Raw genomic sequence first — 12,085 nt, forward strand, 5'->3', positions numbered from 1 at the left:
ATGGTTCGAGTTGGTTTGAAAATGGTTTTTACTTGGTGTTTCTCCAATATCTTGCCGATCCTGTCCGTGACTCCATGTATGTACGGGAGGCAAGCCCAACCTTTATGCTCATCATGCGTCTCGGATGATCATCGCTCGGAGACAACAGACAGCAAAACAATTTTAACAGAAAAGAAGAAATTACGGCACTCAATCCAGATTGGAAGCGCGTTTTGCGCCAAACAGCATGTGCGCCGAAGCGTTGGAACCCCCACCCATCCCCCACGCATGAGCACACACGGCTGGGCGGCATAAATACCACTGGGAATCCAGCAGTTGAATCATTCTTAGTCGGAAAGCACGGGAGATCACTTCGCCCACTGCCTCATCGCATTTGAAAATGTCCACCGCAGTTGTGGACGAAACGTCAGGAAGAAATTCCGATAGACCACGCCTTCAAAGCCCGGAAAACATTCCTAAATGTAATCTGACCGGCCGTGAAAGCCTTCATAGTCTGATAAACTTTTATTGTTATAAAAAAGAAATGATTATTATGGTTTCAAAGAGGATTTTTAAATTTATGGTATCTAAAAATCGGGTAGATTTAATAGGTATATAGAAAGTGGCTAAGCAAAAATCGTTGTTGCAACAACGCTTCTAGCGTCATAGAAAAATAACAAATTTCTGTAAAATCAAATGTTCATTTAATACAAAAGTTGTTATTCTTACCACATTGGGTGCTAATACATAATTCTTCAGACAAATCATGAGCGTCGATACTAAAAGTGCCATTTTTGATGCCAATCATGTTGCTGGACTCAATTTCGATGCAACTTTGAACATCGGGCAAAAAATCCGGTTGTTTAAGCGGAAAGTCTGGAAACGAATCCTTGTATAGTATATTATATATATATCCCTATAGGGTGAGTCCAAAATCAGTGCAAATATTTCTTGAGCATATTTTTCCGTTCAAATTAACACTCATTTTTTTCAAAAAACATGATGCTCATTCCAAATTCTAGGCGACGAAAGCGGCGCAAATAAATTAGAAATTATTGTGTTGAAAATCTGAAGATGGTTGTCAGGCAATATTTTCGAAACAGTTTGAGCTTTTTGCAAAACATCTCTAGAATCACCTCCCAAACTATACCGACATTAGCTTCAGACACACTGTATATTCAATTCTTATTTGGAATGTTCTCTTCTTTCTATCGAATTCAAATATAATTAAATGTAAATCTATACAGGGTAATGGCATTCGGAAACGCATATACAGGGTGTCTGAAAATAACGTCGATATAGTTTGGTAGGTAAATAATCGTAATTCTACAGATTAATGGACTAAAATGATTTGCGCAAAAAGCGCAAACTGTGTAGAAAATATTGTCTGATGACCATCTTCAGAGTTTTTCTGGAAGGCTGCTCAAAAGCAAAGTTTTGAGTATTTATAATTTATTTTTTATTTTTATATCTATATTTATGTTTCAACGTATTCCAGATATCCTGTATCTATCCAGAATTGCATTAATTATTTTCTAAAGTGTTAAAGTTTGTTGAGCTACTTATAAGGTCACTAATTTTTTTTTTTAAATATGCGCAAGAACTTACCTTCGACAAAGAACTCTTTGTTAAGATCCTCCAATTGTCTAGTGGCTTCCTCTGTTTCCATAGAAGCCTTGAAGTCCATCGTGTGATAATTATTATTGTTGCAAACACCTGTATGACAATTTACGCATTCGTCAGACTGACAGGTTGGGGACATATTAGGGCATCTGGCTGTTGCCTAGCAATATGAATTGTCTGTCAGTATCGTAGGACGATGTGATGTGCATGTTGATTAATCACAATATCTTCAATCTGAGCGTTTTCGTGATGTTGATTCGTAGCTTTGTTGTGGTCATGGTAGATTTATACCTGAGAAGAAAACCCGGTAATTATTTAATGCGTATAATATGCGGACAGTGTACATTTGCCGGTACTTTTTATTTCAAATTTGACAAAAGTTTTTGTGGCTTTAGCGAGGTTCTAGCTGTTAGTGCAGAACAAAATGTATTTTTAATCAGGTCTACTAACTCAATTTATGTTAATAGAAGCTTTCAAATCATATAACTTTGATATAAGTTTAATTGTCATAGGGACGTTTGAAACCGCAGCAATTTTGAGGTTAGCCAAATAAGGTTGGGGGGTGAACCATATACCGGGTGTCCCACCGGGAACCACCGCGATCGATATATGGCAAACTATAATTAGGAGAAATTTGAAAATTGTACCGTAAAAGTATATCGAAGTCATGATGGGCAAGCGATCTAAACTATTTTCAAGATACCCACCCGTTTATATCGAAAATAGCAATCAACCTGCTTATTTTAAGTGAGACACCTAGATATTATGACGTTTTTGAATAAAAATATTACTTTTACTTAATTTGAGGAGCATTCCTTGTTGAAAAGGATTTCGTTAATAGAATTTTGATAACATTTTGTTATCAAAGTTTGTATAAGGTTGCCTATTCCAAAAGTGCTAGGTTTTCGAAATATTTTCAATTCAATATTTTTATATGGTTATTGCTGCAGATTTTAAATGCAGTCACTCTTAGTTGCCATGCCGAAATTATTATCAGTTAACCTATTGGCAAATAAGGGAGACTGCATTTAAAATCCGCAGCCAAAATTAGATTTCCGCAGCTAAATTAATAGAACATGATTCACTTTTTGAGTATACTTTCTGCGATAATTTGATTAGTTTTTTTTTAATACGGAAAATATCATAATACATTTATGTATTTTTCGTCGCCAAAAGATACTATAAATATTCTGAATCAAGTAGTGCATTTGTATAATATTTATTTAATTATCGGGAAAGAACCAACTGTCATTTATATGCAAAAGACAGAATAATACCGAATGATACAGGCAGTTCGAAATAATAATCTACTGGAAAGGTTCAACCGCTGCTTGTTTACTTACGTGAAAATAGTACATATACATGCAATATCCAGCATTTGCTGTAAGCCTGAAAGGAACCAGAAAAAGGAATTTCTCATTTGAAACGTAATTTTGGAAAAGCAGTAAATGGGAGCATATTGTAGATGTAAATGAAAGATAAACTGTGTGCCCAGAACGTTTCGGGATAATTATTGCAACTCTGAAGCAGGAAGGAAAAATTAATTTTAGTTAATTGCATATGGAGGAAAATGTTATCAAAAGGGGTTGAATTAAGAAATTCGAATTACAGAGCAAAAAATTAAAAATTGTAGAAAAATATGCACAGACAACAAAAATTTAGAATAATGCGCGATAATGGTGAAATGATTCATCAGTTAGCATTCTCGCAACAGAAACTTGAGCCGAATTCTTGATGAATGTCTATGAAATCCAAATGAAATTATATGTGAGGCATAAAAAGCTGGACTTTTGGTCAGTAAAAAGCTGGACATGGTATTCAAGCAACGTCACCTTCAATATGATTAAAATCACCAATTTCCAATACATTCTATATTAAGGACATTCAACACATGGACAATGCGCTTTATCTTTACCGGTTGCACATGAAATTTCTGCAACGAACACATCGAAAGAGCCGAAAACTTACAGTTTGACGGCTACATTTTCAAAAAACTGATGCGAAAGACTGACCACAACGCTAACGGATTACTGGGCGACCATTCCACGAATCGCATGACTAAAATGGAGGTTTGATCTGGAGAATCAAATGCCCACGAACATGGAAATCGACCGGTGTGACGTCATGTTCATTCCAAATACTGACCGCTTGCGATCAATATTTTTCCAGGAAAGCTTCCCATTTTACTGGATTGTTCACCCGACGAGCCTGGATGGGATAAACCATGCATTTTGGAAAATGGCATGAGAAGTTGGATATTTAAAGTGGTGGTAAGTTGCAACAGAATCCACAAGTTTTTGACTCTGGATTAATCAGTTAGATGAAGAGTTAAATACTACTGGAAATGGTTCATCTATTCATGAGTTTTCCATTTATTTAGCGCTGTTGATGTGCTAAACACTAAAAGCGTCTGAAAACCTTCGGGATCATCACCTTCAATGTTTAGGATGAAATTTTCGTATTTTTTAGTAAACATGTTTTTGTTATTTTATGTGAATCATGTATAGGGACTAACAATTAGTGTCACATGTTTATGATCGAATAAGAAAAAATGTACTTATGTTTTTGAGAAAAGGATCGATCTAGATGAATCAGCTCATTATGAACGCCATCACGCCTTTGGTAAATTTTACAAAATGAAATTGTCCAACTACTGTTCTTCAATTTATTTCTTTAAAGAAACTTTCGTTCTCTCAATTAGTTCTGTTGCGGAATTTTGCGACTGCTTTCTTTTGAGCTCATTTCTTTAACTATTCATAAGAATATTAACTGAGGAGGGGACTCACAACGCACAATTTTTGAGAAAATTAACCAAACTGAGTTTGACTTCTTTACGTTAAGCCATGTTTCAAAATTTAAATAATACATTTTTAGCATTGCAAAATAGGATTAAAAACTTTTCACATCAAACACATTTTATTTGCTTCAATCATTTATCAAGTGTGCTTGTTTTATTACTCATTAATTTTTTTATTACCTTTTTTCGCGTTTACTTTGTAATTATTGCGATGCTCAATGCTACCCCCTGGTAAAAAGTGGCATTAAAAATTCATTTACTTCCACCTGACAAGCATTGTTAGGAAAATAGAGGGAAATAAAGGGTAAGGGATACTCACTTGTGTAGTTGAATGGATGTAAGGGTTTCAAAACTGGAAGTTTGTTGGTTTTGGGGGTTCATACCATTAACTTCTTTAAGTGCATTTTGTGGATTTTTACTCGAATTGATTATAAAATCATTGTTTTTTATTCTTTGCAATGCCGGTAAAACGTGTGTTTTATACAGAGAACAAACGGTGTCCAAAAATAGCCAGATTCTTATTTTGAATGAAAATGTTTTTAGAAATTAAGTCAAAACAGCTTCACTTGCTCAGCAGATTTTTGCATCAAATACCATAAGCGTATATAATTCTGAACATTGGAGCCAATGACTTTAGGAGCTAGTTTTTGGAAGAAAAAAAATATATCGCATTGGCAGAACAAGAAAAATTGAGCAAAATACATCGGAATTGAAAGATCGATGGCTTCTCCATAATTTACCAGAATACGACGGTCAGTTGTTATCAATTGACGCTGTTCAATTTATTAGGCACAAAAACGGAAGCGTAATCAATGTAAAATTGGCATCGGTTGTTAGAACTGCATCGATTGATTTGCGTTTTTCCAGCATTGTGAAATAATATTTTTTTACTCTTCTGTGTAAAAAGCTGGCTTATTTCGGAATCAAACCATCATAAACTTGCTAAAATGCATTAGGGAAAATAATTAACCTTTCAATTAATGCTTCGAAACCCTATTCAGACCGACTTTATAATGAAGAATCGTTTTAATAATATTTAAAAAATATGTATTCTGAAACGTTTTTTAATTTGTATTTGGATTATTCAGACTTGTTAATTTTACAATCGATTATTTCTAGCATTTTAGGGCGCTTTTATACGATTTATTAGACGTACACTCTACTGATTGTTTTGTTCTTCGAACGTGAAAACTAATAATAATTTTTAAAGTTATTAAATGTGAAATTGGCTGACCGAAATTACTATTGAAATAAAATACGCAATGAATTTTTAAAAACAATACAAAGGTTATTTAAAAATGGAAAAACAAAAGAAAGCTCTTGGATAAATGTTTGCTTGTCGGCTTTTTCTATTTCGATATTATTTGAATATATTATGGTAATATTCATATTTCAGTACTAATGTATGGAACAAAACGTTGTTTTCTTAGAGAGTAAGTTTTATCCGTAAAATAAATGAAAATTATTTTTATTGGTGCTGCAATGAAGGTTTTGACCAAAAAGTACCTCTTACACCCAAGATTTTGATTCAGTGAACTTTTTTTCTTTTTTCTTCTTATTTGGTTTTCTGTTTAAATCAAAGTTTGAGTTAATGGATTTTACATCTCAAATGTTACATTTTGGGTAAAAAGTATTATATTTCAAACAATTGGGCATCAACGGTAGGTACCATTAAACATAAAAAAGGAGAAAATGCACTTTATTCTTAACATTGGCCATTAGAAGTGCTGGCCAATATTGAAAATAACACTCTTGTAAATATATCTAAAAGTACTAAATCATGAACATTTTGAGACAATTTTGTTACCAAATTTTCAGGTAAAAACAAATGACCCACACACGGTGTAAAATTGGTATCAATCAGCCAAAAGTTCAATGTTTTTGGCAAATTTAAAACCCTTCGCTCTACTACTATTTAGAGATTTGAATGAATATTTATTCGAATTGAGCGCAACATTTTCGCCAAGCTTCTACATCGATATATTAGAACCTTCTTGTCCTCTTTCTCGGAATTAATTTCTTACCGATAACGTGAAATGGTTGTTTGCCTCCACGTTTTTCCTGTGTTTTCCCCACTTAACAACAAGTCTATTTTTTGACGAACTAATTCTCGAAAAATACGCAATAATAGTAGAACGACTACGATGGACAGGTGCGCTTTTGTCCCATGGGTCGTATCGACCATTCACTCGACTTGCTACCACTTTACTGACTATGGAAATAACAAAACAACCACCATATCGGACGGGGTCGATTGGTGTCAGGTGGATCGAAACAGCGAATGACGAACTATTATCCTAATAATGATGCCAGATAGAGCAGCTCATAAACTATGTGAACCATATTTAACAAACTCACATATATTACAGTAATAATGTCTGGCGTTTTTTTTCTGCACTGATGGTTGTTTGACCTAGAAGTCGGTTCAGTTTGACTGAAACTGGGTAGTTTGCATTGTAGATCACAGATAGAATAGAATATGCTAGGTCTAGCTCATATAAAGCGGGACATGAGTGCAGCAAGTTTTTTTAATCACTTTTTTATCGGTTTTAAATTTCTCATTGCCGTTTTGCAAGAAGTTTCATAAATAATTTGCCTACCTTCTTATTTTAATTTTTATTTAGTCATTTTATTTAGGATCATATTGTTCCTAGTCCAAGCTTTTAAGATTAGGAAGTTTCTAAATCTTCGAAACAAAATACATTTTTTTTCAATCATCACAAACAAGTTTCTTTGCCCCCACATTGAGCACGAAATAGAAAAAGCTAAAGAAAAGGAGAATATCCGAATTTTCAAAGAAATTCTCTTGGCACCATTTAAAAAAGTTGGTCAGTTTATTTACGCGGCTTTCGATTAATGTAAGAGCATTTTCACTTATGATCGTATTTTGATTCAGCAAATTTGTCTTGACTATTTCTCATCCGCATTCTTTCATTTGATTATTTCTCTTTTGCTTCAAAAATATGTTTGCTTTCATCAACCGAAAAAAATATCAATAGATGCGTCCATAGATTACGAATATCGTGAATAAATCAGGCTTTCGTAAGGCGATAACTAATAAATTCTTAAAACTTTAAACACACACGACTTGCAGAAAACCTGTTGGTTTTTCCTTCAAAATTCTACAGGGTGTCCCGTAAGCACATGATCAAAAGGATACTGCGATATTCTTTGCATCAAAAGAAGACGATCTGACCTAACTTTTATTAACAAAAACTGTCTGGCTTCTCTGCTATTGATGGTCAAAGTTCTTCAAAAAATAATAAATTTTTCGAAATATCGGGAGAATGGTACGATGTATTTTAGTGAAACTCGCTGTGAATTTGTTCTTATGTAAGACTCATATTTTGATGAAACAATCGAGTTCATCCGTTTTGGACAAGAGGAGAATTCTTGAGGGTCGTGGTACAAAAACTACCAGAACTTTTTATTTGGTGGATGAAAGCAAACTAATTTTTTTTCAGATGATGCACTAATTATTTGGTCACAATTTTGTGCTCTTTGTAAAATCTTGTAGCATTCATAGTTTTTGCGAAAAAAAATGTTTCGCTTTTCTTGCTACTTGACCATGTTAGATATTAACTGCAAATATCGTGATACAAGGCATAAAATAATTGTCAATTTAATCTCACAAATTCGTTTTGAATGACCTTTTCTAATGAAGACGTGACCGACATGCTCAAAGTATTAGGGTTTTGCGAAGACAACTTGCGGGAAAGCGTACGCGTTTACGCGGCGCATATTTGCAGTTAATGTCAGCATTGTTAAGTGGCTAGAAAACAGACATATTGTTTTTACGCAAAAACTATGAATACTACAAAATTTTACAAAGAGCACAAAATTGTGAACAAATGATTAGTTCATAAACCAAAAGAAAAATGATCCATCCACCAAATAAAAAGTTCTGGTAGTTTTTATATCACGACATTCAAGAATTTACCACTCGTCCAAAACGGCTGAACTCGATGTTTTTATCAAACTATGAATATACACTTACATAAGAACACATTCACAGCGAGTTTCACCAAAATACATCGTACGATTCTCCCGATATTTCAAAAAAGATATTTTTTTTGAAGAACTTTGACCATCAATAGCAGAGGACCCAAACATTTTTTGTTAATAAAAGTTAGGTCAGATCTTCTTTTGATTCAAAGTATATCGCAGTGCCCTTTTGATCATGTGCTTACGGGACACCCTGTATATCTAAAAAAATTATGACCATAATCTGGGCCAGAATAGCATGTAATTTTCTCATAGCAAATTTCCCGTAGCAAATAGATTTAGAACCATGTACTGACTTTTTCGATGAACGTTTTCTAGCCTTCCAGCCATGTATAAATTTTGCTCTTATAGTCCAGACAAATCAAGACAAATTTTGTAAATGTGTCCGTAATCAAGCCTCGTCCAGGTGGTCTCAAAAAAAGTCTCATACTTTTATGTGGTTACTCGCATAGTTCCTGTGACGGCCGACATTTTATGTAAAAAATTATAAAATCGAACTTAATTTTCTTGTAAAAAGCCAGTTTTAAAATCAAAGACTTCAAACGAATAACTGAAGTTTATTTAGTTTGGCGCCATATTTTGATCGCTTGTTTAGAACAAGCGTGCACATATTGTGAGAGTTTATCTGTTCTAGTTTCCAGTTAATTTCTCCAATTATTTTGTTTGAAACACCTGCTTCCACCCCTTCATGTTTTTCCTTTTTTTTCATGACTGCCCTATGTGAACCTTATAGACCCCAAATAGCACGTGCAAGCTGCTTCCTCTTCATGCCTGGCCGATTTCCACTAATGTCCTTCATGTTAGGTAAAATATAAAACTACTGTTTGTATATTTTCGTATTTTTTTATGTTTCCTATTTTATTGCTGATACTCCAAGACACTATTATAAAATCATGTAACAATAGGTTATAAATTCGAACCGGTCATCAGAGGGTTTACTAGAAAAGTAACGATAATAAAGTAATAAAGAATATTAACATTTGTAGAAAATGTTACGCATTTTTGCCTGAAATTTGGCTCGAAAAATACTTTAAATTGTTACTTAGTTCTTCGGTAACTCCAAACTTCAATAATTTTTTATTTCAATATCTGGAAGTTGCTATTGAAAGATTGTATCTATTATTGAACCTATTGGAGGCGTTTTCATAATAAAGATTTCAGGCAATTTTGTATATAACAAAATAGATTTTTAACAAAATTTATTTAAACTCAATGAAAATCTATCAAACGCTTAGCTAATATTTTAATTATGATTTCTTAGGACAGTGTAAATGTGCTAAAATGACTTTACTTTATTTACCTCGAATATCACATATGTGTTTTGCATACCTCGGCACGTGCCTTAATAATTATTCTTCGTTATGGTTCGATGGATAGGTTTGCGATGAGGGTACCACTGCATGCGCCAGAAGTCTTTCGGCCACCAACCATATCTCCAATATACACCTGGTGGTGTTGATAACCCAAAAGACCATGAAATATACTCACTTTTTATTAACAATGAATAACTTTTCAGCAGGTAAATTTGTAGAAGTTTAAAAATGGTAAATAACAATTCGGTTCCAAACAGAAGAAATTTAATATTTACTACTAAATAGCCTCAGTTTGGTTCCTGGATGATGTTTTATTGAGGAAATTAATCCTGAATTCCAAATTAGGAAAATACTCACATATTTCATAGGACTTTTATTTCATCACGTTGAAAGAAATATTGCGATTAATTAGACGAGTTAATTGTTGCAGAAACATTTTTAACGTAATTCGTAGAAGGGAGTTTAGTAGGAATAAAATATCTTTCATAAAATATTAAATATTTACTTTTTTATATTCAAATTGTAACTGATGTCGCTGGTAATTTCGATATATCCTTCGAAATATTCTGCTTTTAAAACGTAAGTTCCAAATAAAAGTTTATAATGAAAACTGTTTTTCTAAAGGCTTTAGTAATATGTAATTTTACATTATCGGGAAATATTCAAAATGTTCAATTTTAGCTTCAATTTTTTTAAATTATAATGTTTTAGAAAACTAAATGATTTATCCTTGTAATTTGTCCAAATAATTCTAATCTGATAAGTTTTATATTTTACTTTTGTTATTAATTTCGTCTACTTGAATAAATTAGAAAAAAATGCGTGATAAATGCAGAATAATATATTTTGTAAAAGACCGTCTTGAAAGACCAATGTTTTATGTGACCAATGTTTAAATTTTTTAGGTGTCGATAAAGTTTTTTCTAAAACACAAAGTAAACTTTAGACGAAAAGTGTTTTTTTTTACTTTCTTGTTATTATTAGTACAGGTTTTTCTAGCTTTTACTGCTGTGTCTAAATAAAACATGTTACGAAACAACAGCCGATTCTTCACATATATAAATTTTTTTTGCAAACCTTTATGAATTATATTTTTTGGATCCTCTCAAGATCCTTGAAAACCCCGCTTAAAGCTGTATTTTTGAGACTTTTTCCCCTAACAGCTAAAAAAAAATTCAAGTTTCAGCAACACATTTTCACAAAAATCACTTGTGCATTTAAAGCCACAAGCGAACCCGTGTTTCAAAAATCGCCAAGCCGCTAAATCCTAAATAAAAATAATGCGAGCCAAAGAGATAAAAGGTAAATAACGGTGGCCCCCATGTTTCTATTCGTTGAAGCATGAAGAATTTATCACTGCAAGAATGGCAAAAACACTTTTAATTCGTAATTTATATTTGTAGTGTCTCATTTCCATAATGTCACAGTTAAATGGAAAAAGGACTTTGCTCATCTTGAGGACAATTGTAGAACAGTTCCTAAACCATCATTAAGAAGTATAAAATAAACAGTATCTATGTAATATTTGCAACGCCTGGTTTATTCGTACACAAGATTACAGTTACAACGACAAAATTAACAAATAAAATACTAACATGAGCACCTACAACGATGCAAGTTGCGTAACAACTTAAAACATTTCTACATAGAATGAATCTGAAAAATGTGGTTAAAAACTTCGATTTATCATTCCAAATCACAAAGCGAGCCCTTGCGAATATCTCGTATATCTTCCGAAAATTTCCGGCCATTTATGCTGTCTATCAGGGGCTTTTCGTCTGGATTTTCCATATCTCTAACCGAAAAAGTGTTCGCATTTACTTCATAAGAACTTTGACAAAGTGAAACAATATTGTCTTCTCCCTGTGCCATGAGCGTGCATAGTACTTTGCTATTTACATTTACAAAGACTATGCCAACCTCCTTCTTGTTGTAGGTTTTTGCAAGCGTCTCTAAACTCTGGAAAAATTCGACTGTTAATGAGAGCTAAAATGAACTGAATTTTTACCTTGGCGGCAGAATAGTCGATTTTTATAAAACCGTAACAGTCGAGCGCAATTGGAAAAGTTGGATTTTTGTTGTGGTGCTTTTTTACTTTCTCTGTCAGATAATCGGCTGCCGGATAGAAAAGTCCCAGCTCGGGTTTTATGTAAAGATACTCCAATCCCTTCTCGGACTAAAAACCCAGACAAAACCTGGATTATTTGCGAGAAAATCTGCTTGCTAAAAATACAAAAAGTTTGGACTTTCAGCTACTTACAGTTCTTTTTTCAATGAGAATCCCAGGTCTTGACCAAGCCTTTAGTAGGACCAGAACATTGAAAATAGCCCCAATAACAATGCTCATTTCTACGCTCACTAAAATACC

The 12,085-nt window shown here is 33.4% G+C and overlaps 2 protein-coding genes across 3 annotated transcripts in view; both read right to left on the minus strand.

Moving 5' to 3' along the window:
• Positions 1 to 6,594, minus strand: part of LOC109538205 — an 11,330-nt gene extending 4,736 nt beyond the window's left edge. For both annotated transcript variants that reach the window (XM_048663739.1, XM_019905347.2), the window contains exons 1-3: positions 6,424 to 6,594; positions 1,588 to 1,893; positions 709 to 855 (exon numbers count right to left, since the gene is read on the minus strand). In XM_048663739.1, the coding sequence (XP_048519696.1) occupies positions 709 to 855; positions 1,588 to 1,741 (301 nt within the window). In that variant the 5' untranslated portion in view covers positions 1,742 to 1,893; positions 6,424 to 6,594. The remainder of the gene's footprint in view (positions 1 to 708; positions 856 to 1,587; positions 1,894 to 6,423) is intronic.
• A 4,642-nt stretch (positions 6,595 to 11,236) lies between these two features.
• Positions 11,237 to 12,085, minus strand: part of LOC109538191 (sodium-independent sulfate anion transporter) — a gene marked incomplete in the record, with an annotated part of 14,747 nt that continues 13,898 nt past the window's right edge. Inside the window, 3 exon segments of the mRNA XM_048663740.1 lie at positions 11,237 to 11,676; positions 11,726 to 11,893; positions 11,978 to 12,085. Coding sequence (XP_048519697.1) covers positions 11,404 to 11,676; positions 11,726 to 11,893; positions 11,978 to 12,085 — 549 coding nt within the window.

Source organism: Dendroctonus ponderosae, unplaced genomic scaffold (assembly GCF_020466585.1).
Source record: "Dendroctonus ponderosae isolate FM_Combo_2020 unplaced genomic scaffold, Dpon_F_20191213v2 Dpon_F_20191213_2, whole genome shotgun sequence".
NCBI lineage: Eukaryota > Metazoa > Arthropoda > Insecta > Coleoptera > Curculionidae > Dendroctonus > Dendroctonus ponderosae.